General features: G+C 40.2%; 8 protein-coding genes across 8 annotated transcripts; 6 read left to right on the top strand and 2 right to left on the bottom strand.

Annotated features, from left to right (window-relative positions):
* Nucleotides 1–56: 56 nt before the first annotated feature.
* LOC108149526 lies at nt 57–1,870 on the top strand. Its single transcript, XM_017277158.2, has 4 exons — nt 57–201; nt 327–740; nt 803–1,390; nt 1,448–1,870. Exons 1-4 carry the CDS (start codon nt 183–185, stop codon nt 1,792–1,794), a joined length of 1,368 nt encoding a protein of 455 aa, XP_017132647.1. The 5' UTR covers nt 57–182; the 3' UTR covers nt 1,795–1,870.
* A 117-nt stretch (nt 1,871–1,987) lies between these two features.
* Nucleotides 1,988–2,816, bottom strand: LOC108149527 (probable serine/threonine-protein kinase MARK-A). The gene has a single exon (XM_017277159.2). It carries the CDS (start codon nt 2,814–2,816, stop codon nt 2,286–2,288), a length of 531 nt encoding a protein of 176 aa, XP_017132648.1. The 3' UTR covers nt 1,988–2,285.
* Nucleotides 2,817–5,015: 2,199 nt separating this feature from the next.
* Nucleotides 5,016–5,989, top strand: LOC108149298 (probable serine/threonine-protein kinase mps1). Its single transcript, XM_017276746.2, has one exon. The coding sequence runs from the start codon at nt 5,273–5,275 to the stop codon at nt 5,987–5,989; it is 717 nt and encodes a 238-aa protein (XP_017132235.2). The 5' UTR covers nt 5,016–5,272.
* Nucleotides 5,990–7,658: 1,669 nt separating this feature from the next.
* Nucleotides 7,659–8,265, top strand: LOC108149238 (protein Mabiki). The gene has a single exon (XM_017276673.2). The coding sequence runs from the start codon at nt 7,668–7,670 to the stop codon at nt 8,232–8,234; it is 567 nt and encodes a 188-aa protein (XP_017132162.1). The 5' UTR covers nt 7,659–7,667; the 3' UTR covers nt 8,235–8,265.
* A 2,070-nt stretch (nt 8,266–10,335) lies between these two features.
* On the top strand, nt 10,336–11,384 carry LOC108149236 (proteasome subunit alpha type-1). The gene has a single exon (XM_017276672.1). It carries the CDS (start codon nt 10,433–10,435, stop codon nt 11,294–11,296), a length of 864 nt encoding a protein of 287 aa, XP_017132161.1. The 5' UTR covers nt 10,336–10,432; the 3' UTR covers nt 11,297–11,384.
* Nucleotides 11,385–12,020: 636 nt separating this feature from the next.
* Nucleotides 12,021–13,636, top strand: LOC108149235 (serine protease inhibitor 3/4-like). Its single transcript, XM_017276671.2, has 3 exons — nt 12,021–12,035; nt 12,098–13,198; nt 13,428–13,636. Exons 1-3 carry the CDS (start codon nt 12,029–12,031, stop codon nt 13,565–13,567), a joined length of 1,248 nt encoding a protein of 415 aa, XP_017132160.1. The 5' UTR covers nt 12,021–12,028; the 3' UTR covers nt 13,568–13,636.
* Nucleotides 13,637–14,171: 535 nt separating this feature from the next.
* On the bottom strand, nt 14,172–14,762 carry LOC108149299 (protein Mabiki). Its single transcript, XM_017276747.1, has one exon. The coding sequence runs from the start codon at nt 14,748–14,750 to the stop codon at nt 14,172–14,174; it is 579 nt and encodes a 192-aa protein (XP_017132236.1). The 5' UTR covers nt 14,751–14,762.
* Nucleotides 14,763–16,747: 1,985 nt separating this feature from the next.
* Nucleotides 16,748–21,082, top strand: LOC108149248. Its single transcript, XM_017276688.2, has 4 exons — nt 16,748–16,981; nt 19,814–20,194; nt 20,613–20,759; nt 20,819–21,082. The coding sequence occupies exons 1-4, from the start codon at nt 16,870–16,872 to the stop codon at nt 20,971–20,973; spliced, it is 795 nt and encodes a 264-aa protein (XP_017132177.1). The 5' UTR covers nt 16,748–16,869; the 3' UTR covers nt 20,974–21,082.
* The last annotated feature ends 521 nt before the right edge of the window (nt 21,083–21,603 follow it).

The raw sequence follows: 21,603 nt of genomic DNA, 5'->3' as shown, positions 1-21,603 counted from the left end.
TAGAAATTCGGTGGAAGTCGGTTATCGATATTATTTAATCGATAAGTGTCCATTTAAGTGGCAACCCTAAAATATATAAATAGCTGCTGAGTGCAAAAACTCTGTATTTATGGCAATAAAATAGATAAATATTAGCTGAATTGTTTGAAAAATAGTGCTTAATAGCACCACCAAGCCGCACAATGTCAAAGTCAAGTGCAGGTGGGTTGGCATCAGTGCGAAAAACCGATCAAACGGAGCAGACGCTTCCGGGTGATCGCAAAACAAAAATAGAGACTCAAAAAAAAAATCTTTGAAAATAACCGAAATGCTTCCGGATTTCACAGCACGCTGGGTGAAGTTCTTCAATGCGGCGGGAATACCTTCTCCAGCGGCCGCCGGCTACGCCCACGTCTTCGTGGAGAACCGGATCCAGGATGACATGCTACTGGATCTCAACAAGGAGTATTTGCGGGAAATGGGCATCACCCTGATGGGTGACATAATTGCCATCCTGCGCCACTCGAAGACCGTCTGCGAGCAGAATGCCCGGGATCAGGTTCTCACCACCGAGGTGGTCCAACCAGTTGCCCGGCCGGTGTCGCCAAAAGTCAAGATACCGGTGCCAGCCAAATCGAAGGCTTCGCCGCCCGCCAAACCGGCGAGACGGGTGCTCCCCGAGCATGAGGGCAAGTACAAGGTGACACTGCCCTCGGGAACCACCGAGCGAAGCAAACAGATACTGGCCAAGCGGGAGAAGTGTAAGATCAAAGTTTCCCCAACTTTGAGATCCAAATTTAACCCCTTCTGTTAACCCTTTCAGTGTACTCCGACCGTGTGACCAGCTCCAAGAAGTCGGACATCTTCTCACGCCTGCAAACCGGCGAGGATGAGGCCCAGGAGGGCATTGTCTCCAGCTCCGGCGAGAACAATGTTCGCGTCCACATCACCGGTGTGTCAAAGGCGGCAGACACCTCTAGTAACCATTCGGTATTCGCCCGACTCGGCGGCAAGCAGTCTAGCCTTTCTGAAGACGTTACTCTTAACAAAGGAATCAAGTCAATCCTAAAGAACACCCAACGTACGGTGGCAGGAGGCGTCACCAAAAACTCGCCCATTGTCAAGGCCAAGAAGGTGGCCATGTCCGCTGTGCCGCAGCAAAAGGTTATGCTCGTGCACAAGGTGCCTCTAAAACGTGGCGACGATGAGGACGAGAGCATGGATGATTTTGGAAGCGATGAGGACGACTATATCTCCACCGGGGAGAGCGAAGACTTCGAAATGGGGTCCGGCGAGAAGATCGTGAAGTTCGCCTCCACAGCCGAGGTTCGAGAAATTGCACCCGAGACGTCCTATAAAGCCAGGCAAGGCAAAAACTTTGCCCATAACATCAAAGCGAGGCTGGGAATGGGTATGTTTGGATCAGAACTCCCGCTTACGAAGCATTCAATGTATTATCTTGTTTTAGTATCCAAACTTCATGCCACCAAGAAGACCTACAATTTGAAGGCATCGCCATCGAAGAAACCGCAGGGTCGCCTCAGTCCAGTCAAGGGCAAGGCCATCCGGATGCGAAGCGACGAGCTAATGACCCGCCAGGACTCGCTACCCGTCCACAAAAGGCTGGGTAACAACTCGTCCTCCGCCCCCATCAGAGCGCCGCCAGCAGTGCCGCACCGTCAGCAGCGATCGGAGCAGCAAAAGAAGAAGTACATCCCGCCAAGGCGGTACAACAGCATGAATGCAGGCCATAACAAGCCGCGAGATCAATCTGGATCTGTATTTGACCGCCTAGGCTTCAACAACTCTATGTAAAGTATAAGTAATGTGTCCCGCTTAAATTTGTTTTAAGTTCAATGCCCCTAATTAACCAGTAAATGTTCGAATTCAATTAGCTATCTGTTTGAAATATTCTAAAAAGAGACAGGAAATCGTCAGTAGGAGTATTTTATGTGGTTTCTTTTTTAAATTCGATTTTATTGAAGTAAGGCCACCATGACAACCAGTTCTGTTGACTTCGAGTCAATAAATCCATTAAAAAATGTAAAGTCAAGGCACCTATTAATCTTTCCCCTTAGGATCCATTGCAAACTATTCAAAAACAAGAACAAGTCTTTAAATGTATGATTAAGTAGTTATTTATTTTGCCTAATATTAGAGTTATGTACAATTATGTGCTAGGGCTGCGCTTCCGTTCATATTGTACAATCTGTCAGCGGTTTCTTAAAGGTCTATATCACTGGTTGCTAGGCAAATCACTCCGTTCAGAATTTCTTCAACTTCTTTGTCAGTCTCCATCGCGATGATTACTTTTGGAGCAGCGCCTGGAGGGCCTGTTTCCATTCCAGTGGCCAGGTGTTGGCATCCGGATTGATGCTCAATAGTTGGCGCATCTGGAGCACGGCCCGCTGCTTTTGCAGCATGTAGGCGTAGGCCTGGTGATTGAAAACCGGTGAGTGGGTGATGTGGGTATGCTGGGCGGCCGGAAGTTGTGTCATTGGAATTTGTGTAGCCGGAAGTGTGCCGGAATGATATTGCTGGTACTGCTGCTGCGGTGGTGTTGTGGGCGGAGTGGGAGGCAGGGAGTGATGGTGAAACTGCTGCTGTTGTTGTTGCTGCTGCATTTCCCGCTCCGTCTCCTGGCGACGCTTTCGTGGCGTATTCTCGCTGAGGGCGTATGGCCGGAAAAGAGGCGTGGCTACCGGTGTGGGGGCCACTTCCTTGCCGCTCTTCTTGCCAAACTTTTTGTGCGTATAGGACGATGTCTTGAACTTCTTGTGGGTGTAGCTCTCACTGACTTCCGACTCGTTGTGGTAATCCATGTTCGAAGGTGCCATGATTGGTGTTTTAGGACTCGCTTTTCTAAGTTTCGTTTTCGTAAATGTTGATGTTGATGTTGTCACGACGGCTGTTAAGGCTCGACTGTTGCTCCTGCTGCTGCGCAAGCAGGCTTTTATACCCAGATGTCCTACCTGAAATTATCATTAAGGCCGACGGGCTGCCTTGTTTATGGGAAAATCTTCGTTGACAAAAGGTTGGCATTGTCGTAGGGACAAAAAAGGATTTCGGGCAACACCTACACTACCTGCCAGCGACTACCACTACCTGCCATCGCCTCGAAAGTCCTTTGTAATTAATTTTTCATTTGCTGCAACGGGCTCGCACCTTCTTTTGTCTTCGCCCAGGTCTCTACGGTTTTTCCTGGAATTTTCCCCGGCACATTTCCCGAGAACAATCCACTACCTCTGGATCTTCATCCAGCGCCTGCGCTTGCCACTCTTTGAAGATCGGTCGCAAGTTGGCTCGACGCATCGGAATCTGGATGCTTATCTCGCTCACCGCTAATCTGGCTCATTAAGTTCTCGTCCAGGGTATTCGGGGATGCCTTCGGGAAAATGGGAAAACAGAAAGTGCCAGCCGCTGCTTAGTCACAATGGTCATTGAATGGAAATTTATTGGGATTTTCCCGAAGTGTTGCGTGTGTGCTCGTCGTAGTCTGCATGAGGGATTTATTTCGCAGTCTCGCAGCTTCTCTTCGCGTTTATTTTATTTTCCAGCCTGAGCTCTTCACCATTTAGTGATCTACGCGATTAGACAGATTGGATTTTAGTCTTCTAGTTGCATATTATTGATTAGTCATTAAAAAGAAAAAAGTAATATTTTCTACGAGAAAGTGACTATAGTTATTCAAATACAAACGGCATCATTTCAAGATTAACAATATTTATATATATTAAATTTAGGCAATATTGTAAAAATGTAATCAAGCAAGTTAATTGGCAGTTTAAATAACCTTTGTAATTAATTAATTTTAAAATCTGTGGCACCAAATTATTATTAGAAATCATTTTTTAAAATGTTATTTTGTCTTACTTCATTTTTGATGTCCTTGATTAAAAAAAAAGAGTACCTTTTGTATTACTATGAAAACATTATTTTTTGTAACTGAGATGACTATTAAATGAGCTCTAACTCCATTTTAGTTTAATTTGTAATTTAGTAGGCGATGGCTATCAATTTAATATTTTTAAAGAATTAACCTGCAACATAGTTAGTTTTATTTTTCATCTTAGTTTTTATTGATTTTTTTTTTTAAATTTTTCTATATTCAACATATTATCTAATTTTAATTTTTATATGACGTGCTTGTATTGTCTTTTTAATAATTCCCGTTATACCTTTTAGATAAATCAGAACACTAAATAAATGTGTGTAATAATAATTTAACTATTTCTTATCTTAAAATCAGATTAATCTTATACATATAAAACAACAAGAACAAAGAGTTTGCCATCCTTGAACATATATACGCCTATGTGTGTTTATTTTTACTAAAGCTATGTATGTGGATGAAGTTTCCCATGCACCAAATAAATGATACAATGTGAAATTTAATTGTATCATCGGTGAAAGCACTTCCTGGTAGGGTATTGAGAAATCTTTTCCCTTCTAAGGTCATTCCCCCTGCCAAAAAGGAAACACCTTCGAGGACCCCATGCAATCGATTCTTTCCGTTCCAGAACAGATGGAAATTGATCAATACACAATAGGGGGATACAATCAAACAATGCGACAATCTTTCACTGTAATACTTCAACTGAACAAATAGCAACTCCCACTCCCACTCCTGCTCCTGCTTATTGACTTTGGTTTTTCTCGAGGGGCTGGTCTCAAGCCCACCTGAAATAAATCCGCTTAGGCGGTGGAAGGTAACGATGAAATGTGAGAACCAGCCCGTTCTACCATATATATGTATATATATATGTTGCCTGACTGCATAAATCAATGAACAAAAGACATTGAATGAAACAAGAAATCCGACATAATGCCAGCCGAAAACTATCAGAAGAAGAAGGAGCATTCAGTAATTGCCGAGGTTCTGGGACTGGCACTATGGATTTGGGTCGAACCGGAGACAGACCAGAACAGACACAGTTTTTCAGCTGGCCAAGCTGAAGTCATAAATGCTTGTTTTTCAGGTGCCACAAAGAGAAAGCCGAAACAAAAGCGGGTCGGCAGACAGCCTGGCCGAATTGAGCGCCAGGATTACAGAGATCCTGGATCGACACGGTCCGCTCTCAACAGGTAATTCCGCCGAAAATCGCAGGCCATGTAAACAGACTGAGGAAGGACAACAACTGGTTTATGACACCCTCGAAAGCAGCCGGCGGATTAGGGACTCCCTTTTCCAATACCCAAAATACCTCAGGTAACAAACCGATCCGATTAGTTTGGGCCATGTTTTTTCGGCAATGAATGAACTGCTTTGGGGAAATACCTGCCCCAGGTACCAATGGTGGGAAAATCGCAGGGATTGCGGGTTAGCTCCTCTTGTGATTACCTAATGTTGCATAAAAATGGTCGCCAGGAGGAGGGGCAGCACAGTCGTCTCAAGGACAGCAAAGCACACACAACTCCCGCACAATCAATCAATAAATTTATCGACCAAGATCAAAGAATGGAGAACTATAGCCACAAGAAGTTCACTGGAGCTCTGAAGCGCAAGCGCAGCACGGATGGGGAATCGGATGACGATGTGGTCTTTGTCATGGAGCAGCCAGGTCACCGAACTCCGGAGCAGCAGCCGCAGGCCAAGCGTCGCTTTTTCCGACCATGGCTGGATGAGTCGACAGAAAAGGAGCTGCAACCGGAGCCACCTCGCAAGATGGTGACCACCACACCCCCACCAAAGGACACCGCCTACCATGCCAATATGGTGCGCAACCACCACAAGCGCCGCCATCGCAGTCCCCAGGAGCAACTGCGTCGCGATCGGAACACCTTGGCCAGCCTGCGCCATCGGCGATCCCAGCAGCAACAGCAGCAGATCATCGAGCAGGAGTACTTGAGCAGTCGCATCCAGCACGAGGCCCAGCTGCAGCAGCAGATCCGCCTGAGCCTCTACTACGTACGCTTCCTTCAGCAGTCGATGGCCTCCATGGAGCCACTGCCTCCCACGCAGCCCAAGCCGGTGCTCCCGCCTCGCCAGACCACCAGCCAGCATCCTTGAAGGGTGGACCCTCGACTTTGGCGCTCTTCCGGCGCTCTAAACTATTGTAAATTATTGTATTCCGCTAGAATAGCCTTGTGATTACTTATAAAGTTGTATTTATTTATTTGGTTGACTAAACAATAAATGCTAAAATTGTTATCGAAATTAATTGACATTCTTATTGAAGAGGGATTTTTTTACTTAATGGGTTTACATGATTTATTTTGTATAATCATGACACAATTTTGAACAGAAGTTATTATCAATCAGCATCATCAGGTCATAATTGTTCAAGGCTATTGACTTAAGCTTTGAAAATCCTTCATATCGGATAATCAAACTAACATACCTTCCATAAACAAGATTAGGTTAACACATTCCTAAACATAGATATCAAAAACCTCGATAAAATGCCATTTGTTTTCCCTCTTTGCAATGGCAGTTCATACTTTAATTAAAAAGTAAAAAAAAAAAAACAACATTTTTTTAATAAGTTCAATTGCTTAATGTGGATTTATTGCAGATCGAATTTACCGGAAGCAAAATTACATCAGATTTACTTCATTACGTTAGTTTTCATTGTTCAACACAAAATTATATAATCAAATTCTTGGAAGTGTAATTTGCAATGCTAATTTTAAATAAATACTATTGTACACATAAGTGCAAGTGATTCATACTAAGAGTAAAATGTTTGAATAGTTTAAACTCAAGTGACATACTATAGGAATAAAATACCTATTTATTTAAGATAAGTTCAATTACCTAATTTATAATCAAATCTGCATTGCAAACGAATAGAGAAATTATTTAAAGATTGTGACAATAAGATCCGCCTTTGTGGTTTTCCAAAAAATGAAATCATCCTATTGCGACAGTGATAACAACGCAATAAATATTACAACCTGTTTGAATATTTATCAGGGATATTATAGGTTAATCATAGATATGAGAAAATTAAAATATTTTCAATTCAAACTCAAATAATAAACATAAAAAATAACTTAGCATATGCCATAATATATATATATATATAATAAACTGCCTTGAGAGCGATTTTTATTAATGCAATTCCTTTTCTATAGTCGTAAGTCACATCTGTCAAAAGTTTTAAAAGATCCACGGCATTTCCTAACCAGCTATCAGGTTATTTTTTTCCATTGTCATTCTTCGGTGAAAATGGCTGCAAAAGGACCCTCGAGAATTTCCAGGGAAATGAAACAAATTGTGGTGGTGAAAATAGGAGCCAAGGGACCACCACACACGCACACACTACGAATTGTGTCATGCAGGTCAATAAAAAACCCTTAGTCTGCATAACAGTTGCTCCTCACAGTCCAGAACTTTCCTGTTCCGGTGGCCACCATTGCTCGATAATCCAGGTATTCCACAAAAAAGGGATAATGAGGCAATGCTGCGACGGCAATTAGCGATGGTGATAGAGCAGGTCATAAAACAGTGCTTAATCCACGACGATTACCTAACGCGGGATGCGCTAATCCCTTGTGTTGACAGACCCAAAACAAACGGATTCCCCTTTTTTGGCTACCTGTAGAGTCAGCCCATATGTCCATATAAACAGGATATCAATCTCAGAGCCAATCATTCAGCAAGCGATCGTCCAACGAGTCACTTCACAACAGCAGTGATATTATTTGTGTTTAAAATCAAATAATTATTATATTACCTAAACAAAATGGAGAATACAACCAGCTACGCCCACAAGAAGTTTGCCGTGAGCAAAAGGAAGCGAGATTTGGTTGAGGACAAGGAGAACTTCACACAGGAAATGGAGCCACCGATTACCAAGCGCCGCCAGACACAGGGATTCTTTCGACCCTGGCTGGATAATGAGCACAATCAGCAGAAGGAGGTGCCAGTGGACAAGCCAAGTGGCCGGGTATCGCCGGTCAGCCAGTACCATGCCAATATGGTGCGCCACAGCCAGACGAGGCGGCAGCGTAGCCCCAAGGAGCAGCTGCGTCGGGATCGGAACACCCTGGCCTGCCTCCTCAGTCGCCGGGCCAAGCAGGCCCAGGAGGAGCAGGTGGGTCGCCAGTACGAGCAGTACAGGAGCCACCATGCCGCCATGCTGGAGCAGCAGATCCGCCTGAGCCTCTACTACCGCCAGATCCTCCAGCAGGCCGTCTTCCAGAGAGCCATTACCCCGTCATCCGGTCATGTGCTGCCCCAACAACAGCAGCAGTTCCTCCAGCAGATGGCCCTCTCCCAGCAGATGCTCATCTTTGGTGGCCAGCACTGACCACTGACCACCGACCCATCAAACATCATATATCATAATCAGCGACTATGGATAGCCCTAAAATGTGATTTAGTTTATAAGCGCTAATTTATTTATTGTTGACTTTGAAATAAAATTAATAAGCATTTAATGAAATTTACCAGTTCGTTTTCTTGGCACATTCTGTGCTGGCAACTTAAGATCAAAAGATCAGAAAAAAAGGTCAGGGGATCGCACGAGCGCTATATAAATTAATAATATGTTTGTTTAATATTTATTGGATAATGACAGATTGCTTGTTCTGATATTGCTCAACACTTATTACATCCGCATAAGGGGAAAAATCGATTTACAGACAGATGTATAACAATATATAATTTTTTTATTTATATGAAAATGAAATTTAAAAACTATTTGGTTGAAACTGTTTAAACAATAAAAAAAGGTGTTTATACACACAAAAACAATTGCTTCGCCAAATTGGCAAATACCAAGAGCATCTTGTCAAGCTGATCTTGGCGTAGTCGGATAGCTCGCGGTTCTTATGGCAGCTGTCATTGACGAGGCTGTTTGCCGCGCAATATGGAACTCCAGGATGCCCGAAGCGATGACCGAAGACGGTGACCTGGACGATGGACCGGAATTCCCAAATGCCTGGTAAGACTGCTAGTCGTCCGAAAGGTCGACTATATTCCGTCCAATCGATGTGAGACGGGGCATATCGTTAAAAATAACTTCTAACCGGCCGGGGGCGAGATTAGATTTAATGTGTTTAATTATAGCAGAAATTTGTTAACTTATAAAATAAATGAATGGAAATGAAATACTCAAGGGTACAATCTGGTAAGTACAAACAAATATCTTCTTTTATACATATTATTTTATTTTTGAAGACAGAAATCGATTTTCAAGTACTCTATCGGATGCATCTAAATTAAAAGGTTGTTTCTCTCTGCAAAGAGAAAACAATATATAATTTTTTTTTATATTTTTTTTTATTGGGTAATGAAGATTTCAATGTCATTCTTAGCCACCCATTGCTAGGTATATTTCCCAGAAACCATTTACCAAAACCCATTACCCAGCAAAGTTCAACTAATTGTTGTCTAACTAATTTTCATGGCGTTCTCATTTCGCAGCAGTTTTTCGTCAAGGTTTCAACTCCGCACAAAGAACAATATTTTTTGACTGGGCTGAGCTTTTGCCATCGCCTTCAACGAGTTGGGCAAATATTGACAGAGATCGGATGTGGAGATATGGTCAAAGTACACCCAGAGATTTTATGTTTCAGAGCCCGACAAAGCTTTAAGTTCAGTTGGGCAGCGAAACAGAGTTTTGCAATCGCAAAACTCAAAGCGCAGAAGTGCAATTTTCAATGTTAGGCCAGCCAAAAGGCAAAAAGAGTTACTAAAAAACCTGACAATTAACTGAAATTCATGTTGGCTGCATGGCACAAGTGCAAAGTGGTTTACTGGGTTGTCGGTGGTCGCGACGGAAATTTTCAGCACTTGGATTTTCCATAGGAAGTCGGTATGCCAAAGTATTATCAATGAAAATTAAAAGTAATTAACTGCGATTGCGCAATGCAAAAAATAGGAGTTAATTACATGGAGGGGATTTTCCCTACTTAAAGCTCTTTTTTCCACTCACTGATTCAGTTGGCTGCACTTTTCGGCGGGAGCACTCAAAGTCGAACATAAGTTTTGTCCATGGCTTTATATGTTTTGTTCATCTGATCAGTTGAACTTCCTTGTAGACCGTTGATTTTCTACTTGGTTAGGCATTATGCAAGTTGGGCTGGCCAAGTGCCTTGCCGTTAACTAGAGTGAAAGCATTATGAGACATACGTAGGCCTTTAACATTAATTGTACTCTTAATTTTTTTGACCTTATTAAAAAGAAGATACAGAAAACATACATGTTTGTCTGTGAAAAGTAAAAATTAGACTATCCAATTTATCAAACATTTTCACATTGATAAGATTGGTGGCTTTCAAAGATTTTTTATTATAATAAATAAATATAAGTGGTTAAAAATTATTTTAAAAATATTTAAGAATCATTAAATATAATTTTCGAGGTCTAGAAAATAGCCATTAGATCAGTTTGCCAATACTTTTAACTCAAACACAATAAAATCCCCGTTTATAATTTACTGAAGAAATTTCTTCAAGACCACTAACATATTTATAAGATTAGCTTAAAAGCCAAACCCAAACGATGTTCCGGAATCAGTATGACAACGACACGACGGTGTGGAGTCCCCAGGGCCGCCTCTTCCAGGTGGAGTACGCCATGGAGGCAGTGAAGCAGGGAGCGGCAACTGTGGGACTGAAGAGCTCCGACTTCGCAGTGCTCATTGCCCTGTGCCGCACTTCGAAGGAGACGAACACGCTGCAGAGGAAGATCATGCCGGTGGACGGTCATGTGGGAATGTCCATCTCCGGTTTGACGGCGGATGCCCGTCAAGTGTGCCAGTACATGAGGACCGAGTGCATGGCCTACCGGCACTCCTACGATTCGGAATTTCCAGTGCGTCGATTGGTGGGCAATCTGGGCAACAAGTTGCAGGCCACCACCCAGCGCTACGATCGACGACCCTATGGAGTGGGAATGCTGGTGGCGGGCTACGACGAGCAGGGACCCCACATCTTCCAGGTGATGCCCACGGCCAATGTCCTCAACTGCAAGGCCATGGCCATTGGAGCCCGTTCGCAGAGTGCCCGCACCTATTTGGAGCGGCACATGGAGAGTTTCGAGGAGTGCAGCATGGACGAACTGATCTGCCACGGCATTCAGGCCATTCGAGGATCTCTGGGTCACGATGACAGCTCCGATCTCACCATCAACGTGGCCATTGTGGGCAAGGACCTGCCCTTCAAAATGTTCACCGATGCCGAGAACCAGAGCTATCTTAATATGGCCAATGTTTTGGGTCAACCATTTACCGGGGACCAAGATGCTCTCACTGATGCTGATGGGATGAGCGATGATGACTTGATGGACCAGGGACCAAGTGGCAGTGGAATGCCGGGCAATGATTTATCCGATGTTGACACCAATCCCTCCGCATCTGGCCATTAAGCACGCCAATCAGCGGAAATGCTCACACAAATCATATCAAATTGTTTGTTTCGTTATAAATGTTATTAAAGTTTTCTGGGCATTATCATTATAGCTTTATTTTTAAAAAATTCTCTTACGAATACACACAAATAAATTAAAACTATATTTTAAGAATAAATTTAAACTCCAAAAACTTAAGAAATAAATACAATTTTAAATTTGTTAATATTGAACATAAGCCCTTAAATAATAAAGTATATTAGTTTTCTCTTTCTATTTTAACTCCCTTAATCACCGTTTAAAAATACACTGACAAAAAAAATGGAACAGTAAAAAAAGCTTGACTATTAAATCCTAAATGTTATATTTCTACTTAAATTAAGCACTTAATTTAATGGTAAAGCATTATAGTTAATTTGAAAAAATATTGCATTTAAAATGGCTTCTATTTGTTTTTAATATTTAAATAAAGTAAAAAATACTTTACAGATTTTGTAGGAATTGTCAATAGCTGATATCACATCTATTAAATTTAATTTCTGTAAAATAATTAAATAGCTGAGTTCGCCTAAAGGTGTTAAATAAACTAATCCGATTTAAATAATTATTAAAAGATTAAAATCCTCATTATATATTTAGGTGTTATGCAAGTCAGAGCCTTTGGCGTGACCAAATCGATTATAATGGCTTACAAAATGTCGTAGCGGCAACTAGCTAAAGTGTCTGGTTAGTTTAACTTTAAGTGGGACGATGGCAGGTGAGTGATGGACGGGAATCGGAGTGGTAGTAGTTAGCTTTTAAGCTCACATATTCCCGTAGTTGCGGTTTCGATCGGCTTACTGCTGCTGGTGTGCCAGTGGTGGATCGCCCCGGGTGAAGGGTTAATCCCCAGTGAACTTTACCCGGCTGGCTGGCCAGCTCGACAATATCCCACAACGCTCCACCGGGCGATTGTGGATGGAGTGGCCACTAATGAAGTGCCCAATGGCCTGATGATCGCCCATGACAGCCTAAAGACAGCCTTTGGCGTCCTGCTGGCCAGCTCCGATGGCACCACGGCGGATGAGATCGGGGAGGCCATGAGTGTGCCCATGCCCTCCCAGAAATCAGCTCAGGATCGGCTGGTCAATACAGAACCCCGTCATTTGATACCGGCAACGGATAAATTCAAGGAGTTCAGCTACACAGGCGTTTATATACCACCCCAATTGAGTGTAAGACCGGACTACGAGGACAAAATTAGGGACATGGGTGTGGATTTGGTGCCTGCGCTACGCAACGGTACATTGGAAACGCTCTCGACGAAGCTAGAAGCCATCAGTTCCGAGCTGAAAGACGCCACATCCTCCGATGATATGCCCTACGAACTGAAACAGCAGCCCGAAGTCTTCGTTGTGACAGCCGCCTCCTTTAAAGCGGTTTGGGCGGATGCCGAGTTCCACAACGAGAATCGACGGATGAGGGAGTTCAATGTGGACGAGCGACGACGCACCTTTGTGGATACATTGTACAGCCTGGCCAAGAGGCGTCAGTTGGCCCATTTACATGAATTAAGAGCCACCATGCTGCTTCTCCCACTGAAAGGAAGTCGGGTGAAGTTCATGGTCCTGTTGCCGGATCAAATCAATGGTCTGCGACAGCTCGAAAAAGAACTGGAATTTGTGGATCTGCGCAGCTTACTCAGAAAGAAGATGGACACCCGCAGGTTCGATGTTCGTCTGCCCGTGATGAATGTGGTGACCAACATTGAGCTGGCCGACAATCTGGGCTTTCTGGGCATCCGCAAGGTTTTCAATCCCAAGCAAGCCGATCTAAGTCGAATCACGGGTAAAAAACAACGACTCCGAGTGCGCCGATTCCAACATTTGACCCATTTCGAACTGAACGAGCAGGGGATCAATTTTCATAAATTTGACATCAGTAAGTTTGATTTCTTATAGTATGGGAAATTAACTTAATATTCCTGGTACTCATAAAAATTATTGGGGAAATTAAACAACCTTAGGGGGTATTAGATTGTTAAGTAACTAACATTTCAATACCTCCGCATATTTGTTTTCACATCAATTTTCACACTCAAGATCAATATTAAATGTACATTTTCAGAACATAATAATTTATTTTAATTGTATACATTTAATTTCAACAGAAGCTCGAGTTCGACATGACGGTAAGACCCAGAACCACTTTTATGCTTCACATCCATTCTTTTTCGCTCTGGTGGACGAGTTCAAGATCTATGCCACCGGTCGATATGGCCAATTAACAGTTGATCCGGATGATATATAAACTTTTAATAATGATAAAAGACTGCGATAGGTTAATAAAAAGGTGAAAAAATAAATGCCTAGAATATTATGAATATCGTTTCACATTTTTTGTTTGGGAAATAATAACATAAAACCTAGGTTATAATATTCAAAATCCTTTCAAAATCATATAAAATTAAAATATAAATTTAAATATGTTTACGAAAAGTTAAAACATGTAACAAAAATGCAAATGGGCTGCAATGCAAGCCCATACGACTTAGTGTTAAGATTTAAAGGAAATTTAAATTTAATCACGTAAAAGCATGGTAAAAAGCAATCAACCGCCAACTTCAGTTGAGCATAACGTCATTAAAACTATGCATAACTTATGATTCATTGAAGTCATTGAGCTACTGACCTATGACTGAGCAGTTTTTTGTCGCGGAGTTTTGGTTAGTATAACCATTCAATTTATAGAAAATAAAACACGCATGCGACTTTCTTTAAGTATAAAATTAATTGTATTTATTATGAAGTACCTGCTTAAACTTTAAATATATCTACAATTTCTTGAAGAAACTTAACAACTTAGCATTAAGGTAATACTTAACTATATAATACAATCTTTACATAAGGCCGACTTAAGCGTGCTCCTGTTTTATACCACCGATCAGGTAGTCGATGCTGAAATTGTTCCTTGGAGTGGGCTGCGGGTGGTCCTCCTGCTTGACCAGCTCCTTGAGGTGATTCAGATAGACCCTGGCCCGCAGACTTTGCTCGGCGATCTTGAGATGCTCGCTGGAGCATTCCTTGTACTGCTGTTCGATCTGGAGGTCATCGAACTTCTTCTTCCGCCGACTCATCCGGCAGGCAATAGTGTTCTTGTTCCGGCGCTCCTGATCCTTTGGCGATCGCTCCTTCTTGGGAAACTTCCTCACCATATTGACGTGGTATTTGAAGATGTCTTGGAGGGCCTCGGTGATGATCGGACTGGCCGAGTGGTAGGAAACGCTGGAGGAGGAGGATCCCAAGCGACGGCGTTTTGGCAAGGGAGGAAAATCGGTATCCTGGTCACTGCAGCTCAGACTGATGGACTGATCCGCCTGGGTGTAGGGTGTGCCGCTGCGTGAGATTAGCTCCTCTTTGAGGAGCAGCTCGTCTTTCTCAACTTTGCGACCCACATCGAACTTCTTGTGGCGATAGATCTGATGGTTCTCCATTGCTGATTATGTGTTTTCTTCTCGAAGTCTCTGGATTGAGTGCTATCCTGTGGCCTTTCGCACTGGTTTATATGGGGAAAGTCTTATCTGGCTTCGCCTCGTAATCCGCCAACAATTTTATAACTTTGTTTACACAAATCGAAGCCGAATTTTCTTTTTGCAAAACGAAAACAAGATCATAAAACCGCTCGATTTGCCTGCGCACGCGTACACGCCACCCCATCTTTACCTACTTACTAAACATAAGCCCACCCGTTGGGCATCCCAATCGTGTTTGTTCTTGCGTGCGTTCCGTTGGGATCTTTAAAGTTACAGATACAGATACAGCTATAGATACAGATACAGCTACAATACCATCCAAGCCAGTAGGTGGCGAAATACGCGCCCATCGATTGTCTGGTTCATTCAATTCGTGTTTGTTCCTCTTCCAAAACTGATAATCTGCAGACTTTTTCAATGTCGCCGCCTTTTGTTGAAGTCATGGTATTTTGGGTTGGGTTACTCTTGTTCAATTGGTTTCCATCCTAAAGTATTTTGCGGGCTCATTTGTCCAACTCCTTTTGTTCTCTGCTGTTGATAAGGTGTGTGTGGCACTGATCTTTTGTTCTTCAGTTTGTTTTTTTAGTTTCCAAAGATATCGGTTCTTGGAATTGAGAGTGCCAATCCTGGGTAACTGCAACCTTACTGCCCGAGATGTTGATAAGATGACTTATATTTGGGGTTGCAAAAGGGCAGTCTCCGTCTACTGATAAGGTGGTTTTTATCTATCTTGTGCCAGGTCCAGTGATAAGTCTACGAATACGTACTTCTAGGCTTGAAACTGTCCCTGAAATAGATAAGAATTGCCAATTAGGTAGTCTAGAATATTAAGAAATACTATATCTTGAAAAATATAGACTTTAACTAATAAATTCATTAAATGTAAACTCACTTTTAGCGGTTTAGATTTTATAGTTTCCTCGTAGATTGCTTACTAGACACACGTGACTAAACATCCACTAATCAAGCACTTTAAATATTGTTTTAGAGTTCAAAAACCAGAATTAGCATTATAAACGTGTAGCCATTAACACGTCAACGGTTGATTTCAAATGTTTAAGTTATATTTTCATTATTTAGTTAAGGGTGTGTGCAAAAAACGATTTTAAAAAACTCTATAGTTATCTAGACATTTTAATTGATCGAATCTTGTATACTGTTTTACTCAATTTAATTATTATAAATTAGGGTTTTAGTTGGTTTAAGAAAATTATAACCTTTTCTTCTCCCAGATTTATGTACTAGACTTATTTTAATAAAAAAAAAAATAAAATATTCACAGAAGTGAAATACTATTTTTCTAACCAGCACCATTTTAAATGAAGAACATGTTTAAACACGATTTATTCAGGTACCCATTTTTGTGGGATAATATTTTAATAGTATACTTATTCTAACATGGTATGATGAGAATGGAGTGGGATTTATAAAATGCAATTATTTTTTTAGGTGAGTAGGAAATTGGGACCAAGATTTGGGCATGATCTCGAGTCACCAGAGCCAAGACTAGGAAACAAAAATAGCGGCTTGGAGGAGCACTTGGGACAGCTGCCGGTAGTTTCAGGTTGTGATGGGTAAGTCGGGTCGGACTGGGGTTGCGATAAGTCAAATCGGATGGCTGGGTGGCTTCCACTTCACGACTTTGTGGGGGAATTTAATAATGTCGTTTGTATTTCACTGCTGTCTATTGACTTTTGCATTTGCTTTGTTTTCTATAGCGGGAACGGCAGCGGCAACGACAACGGCAACGTAGTCGTCATTTGTTCCAAGCTATTTTTGTTTTCCGCCCACCGCTCCGCCCCCAAATCCCTATTATTTGCTAATGCCGAGCATCTGTGTTTGTGCCTCTTTTTATTTTTTTGCGTTTGCCTTTGCAATTTCGATTTGATTGGATTTGTTTTGTTTTCTTCCCATAAATAAAAGGCCGGCTCCCATCGCAGCTCTCAGACGTTGATTCGCATTTGCATCGGCCAGGTTCCGACTACCTGTCAGTTCGTAGATAATTTCACCGAAAGTAAAAATCAATAATATATTGCACTTTCAAACTAATAAAAGCAACTAGAAAGCACACGTTCTAAACATGGGTCGAATCTTTTGCGCTGTTGTTCTAATTTCGATTTCGGGCTTAAGTCTGGCAGCTGATATTGGAGCTGAGTTGCCTCCAGTTGAGTTCAAGCCGGTCCGAGAATTGCGTGAGTGTTGAAAGCCATTAAGTGTGGAAAAAGAAACCTAATATTAAAATTAATAAAACGGAATAGACTATTCGTGTGCCCAAAAATAATATAACTGAATTTTATTTTACTGGTTTAAGACAAATCATACAAATGTTTAAAGCTGATTTATTACCGTTTTTTTAAAGCTATATCAATACATACATATTTTTTATTTAAAATGTGTTTTAACTATAAACAAGAAAGAAAGCAAACTTCGGCAAGCCGAAGTTCATATACCCTTGCAGCTATTGCATGAATTAAATACTTTTGAAAACATTTAAATTATGATTTACTTGAGTATATGCTGAAAAACATTGAAACTATGATGATTTGCAGCTCAATTATTAGATAGTTATTTTATATATTTTTATTATTTCTATGGGAGCTATATGCTATAGACGTCCGATTTTGATAAAATTTAAAACATAATTCTGAAATAATTAAACATTGCTATATGTCGAAGAACTAAACAAAAAATTAAAAAACAGAAAAGTTATAATTTTTTTTCATTTATTTTTCCGATTGTTCCTATGGGAGCTATATGCTATAGTCGTCCGATTTTGATGAAATTTAAAACATAATTCTGAAATATTTAACCATTACTATATCTCGAAGAACGAAACAAAAAATTAAAAAACATCAAAGTTATAATTTTTTTTCATATATTTTTCCGATTGTTCCTATGGGAGCTATATGCTATAGTCGACCGATTTTGATGAAATTTAAACCGTAAATCGGAAATATTTAAACATTGCTATATGTCGAAGAACTAAGCAAAAAATTAAAAAACAGCAAAGTTATAATTTTTTTTCAATTATTTTTCCGATTGTTCCTATGGGAGCTATATGCTATAGTCGTCCGATCCGGCTCGTTCCGACTTATATACTACCTGCAATAGAAAGACAACTTTTGGGAAAGTTTCATGCAGATAGCTTTAAAACTGAGAGACTAGTTTGCATATAAACGGACGGACAGACGGACAGACGGACAGACGGACGGACAGACGGACGGACAGACGGACATGGCTAGATCGACTCTACTAGTGATGCTGATCAAGAATATATATACTTTATAGGGTCGGAAACGTCTCCTTCACTGCGTTGCAAACTTCTGACTGAAATTATAATACCCTCTGCAAGGGTATAAAAATATGCAAAAATATTATAAAAGAATAGTCTTCTCTAACAATTTACATTACATTACATTTTATTTAAAAACTAAGCAATATATAAACAAAATTAGTAAGAATTTTTAATAAATAAAACAAAAAGCCAAAACTAATATATTCAATAAATATGAAGGCGGTGTAAGTTTTGATAAAGTTCAAAATATATATTATTCATTTGACACTTTAGTAGACTCTTAAGATGTAGCTATTTAATTTGTGATATTATCAGCTAAATACAAAATTTTGAGTAACACAGAATAGAATATCACGAAAGCAATAATTGTGTGAAGCACGCAATTTTGTGTGAATTTTATAACAAAGCAATTTAAACATCTGAGAGTCAAAGTTCAAACCCAGCTTTCTTTAAAACAATAGGATTGCACAATGCTTAATAGATTGCAATAAAGTGTGCCAAATTACATGAAATCTTCTTAGGAATAAATTTAAATTTGGAACGACATATAGTGGTTGATCTTTTTAAGGATTTTTTTATGAGTTATACAATCCATCCTCAGAAAACTGTAAATGCGATGTATAATAAAACAATTAATATTCTGCTCTTCAAAGTACAATAATAATTGGATCCGTAAACGGTTTATAATTCTCTAATAAAATCTTATATAGAAATGGTACTTCTAGTATAATATAAGTTACTATTCAATTAAGAAATTATATATTTAGCTTTACTTAAAACGATTTCAAGTTTTATACTTAGACCATGACAAACATAAAACTTTGATTGTCATGCTGATAAGTCTTGGCTTCAAACAGATTTAGCCAAAAATAAAACTGGTGGCAAAACATTGCCATTTGAATTACTTCATTGTCATAACAACAATTGCACATGCTATTTTTAAACGTTATTTACTGACCGAGTCATATGTGTGGATAAAAATACAACATTTTATGGGAGAATATAAAAAATAAAAGACAAGTTCGCCGCTTCAGTCTTTTGTCCGGATTTGTCACTTCCGCTAACGACCCACTCCCAAGGTAGACCAATGGGAAAAGTTTTAATTGCCAGCGTATTCAAACCGAAACGATCTTGAGACTACAGTACAAAACTCTTATAATTAAATGCAGGAATTTTCGCTTAACTCGTTGACAAAATCAAATCTAATCAACAAATAAATTGCGCATGACGTTGACAATTATGTGAGCAGCGAAACGTTTAAGCGAACACAATAGTTCTCAACTACACCGAAAAATAAACAATTTTACAAAAATTGTAAGTTAGTGAAAATTAAAAACTTTTTATTAACAAGTATTAAAGGAATTTTTTTAATAGGACTTAAGATTTTAAATTAACACCCCAGAACAATAAGTTCGAGTTAAAAAACTGATATATTTATACTTTTTATGCCAGTTTGAGTTAAGGAGAATTAGGAAAGTTCTAGTTCAGAAAGTTAGATTATTTTTAGTATAGATCTAATTAACATTTAATTACTACTTCTACGTTAAGTTTATTTTTAAGGTAAGGCTTATAAAGTTTAAGTTGTTTTTTTTTTTTGGTGTAGAAATATGTCACGTTCTGAGCATAGGCAGGCACATCGATCGTACGCGATATGACTAACGCCTATGCTGAACTACATAAATATGTCAAGGCCAGTGCGCACTAATTAAACTTGTTTGGCATTCGACAGCTAACGATATTCCGACCTGTCGGGAGGGCGACATCAACATCAACGAGTGCATTAAGCAGGGCCTCCAGCAGATAACGCCACGCATGAAGTACGGCATCAGGGAGCTGAACATCCCGCCCCTCGATCCCTTCGAGATGGGCAAGAGCTCCTACAGCTACAGTTCTGGCCTGCTCCAGGGTCGCATCTCGATGAAGAACGTGGTCGTCCACGGACTCAGCGAGGGCATCGTGGACAAGGTCGACTTCCGGCTGAAGAACGGCCGTGTCCGCATGGAGATTCTCTCGCATGTGCCGCAAATGTTCGTCGAGGGCTTCTACAAGGCGGACATCAAGCTCAACGACCTCAAACTCAACCCAAAAGGATCCTTCAACATTACCATGAGTAAGTAAAGTCTTAGAATCCGTATCAAACTCGTTCCGCTTCCGTATGTTTACCTTCAAGACTGGTCTCATTTTGAGCACCTGTTTTACCCTTTTGGTAACCATTTTATTTATTATACTGAACTTATTATACTATAAATAAATATCTCTATTATCAAAAAGAGCTGTAGTATGTTTAAGCTTAAACTTTCATACTTTTAAATATGATTAGGGGTTAAAAAAATATATATATGAATAGGTTTTAGGATTGAAAAGTTTTCCTTTTACTTGTTATGATTTCATATTCTTGAATGCAATGAACATGCTACTATCGTGTATATAGAATGGAAGACAAAAATTGATTTAATGCATTAAATGATAACATTGTAATGCTTTGATGATTTTATTTAATTACTTATTTTGCTCTAATTTACCATTAGCTGATGTCGCGATGAGGGCGAGACCCATTGGCGAGCTATATGAGCGTGATGGTCACACCTATCTGCGTCTGACCAAACTGGAGACTGAGCCCAAGGTGGGTGACCTGAAATTCTACGCCAATGGACTGGTTCCCGATCCGGTGCTTAGTAAGTGTTTGCCAACCTCTGCTCTTAGTATTCCAACTAATCCATAAATTTCTGCTTAGACGATGTCATCTTGGATTTCATCAATCAGTACTGGCGTCAGCTCTATCAGGCCATGCTTCCCGAAACTTTGGCCACCTGGCAGCCCCTGATCTTGAAGTCCACGAATGACTTCTTCGCTGCGTTACCATTCGATATACTTGTGACCAAGAATTGATATCACTGACTTTTATATTGTTGTATTATATATACCCTAAGGTTCCATCTGTGCTACTCAAGGTGTTAACATAGTTTGTACTGAAATAAATATAAAAGTTCTTAAAATATTTACCGAAATTCCCTTTTTTTATAGTAATTTACCGGACCATAGGAAAATTTGAATGAACTTTGGGTATTTACTGCACAGATAATTAAATTGTTTTTTATACTTTAGCAAACAAATATTTCCGCGCGATTGCAATTACCCAAAACCTGTTAAAGTCAAGATTATAAAAAATAGGGAAAACTTTGTAATGTGGTGTAAGTATGAGTTTCTGTTATAGATAGTTCAGAAAAATACTAGTTCTCCCTGTGGATGGCAATTTAAAAGTAATTAATTAGCAATTATCCCATTAGCCATAAATCAACAGATTAATGATGTTAAATAAGAAAATTAAGCTCGCATTAATATAAAAAAATAAACTGAATCAATTGTTTGTAGCTTGAGTGGACATTAAAAAGTGCTTGCTGTTGAACGTAACTTTCTCAGAGAAAAATGGAGCTTATTTAAGTTTCTGTTTTGAAAAACTTAAATAAGCTCTCTTAGATAATTAACGTCTAAAGTTCATGTTACTTAAAACTAACTCAA

Source organism: Drosophila elegans, unplaced genomic scaffold (genome assembly GCF_018152505.1).
Source record: "Drosophila elegans isolate 14027-0461.03 unplaced genomic scaffold, ASM1815250v1 contig_814, whole genome shotgun sequence".
Taxonomy (NCBI): Eukaryota; Metazoa; Arthropoda; class Insecta; order Diptera; family Drosophilidae; genus Drosophila; species Drosophila elegans.
This window is presented reverse-complemented; position numbering and strand designations above follow the sequence as displayed.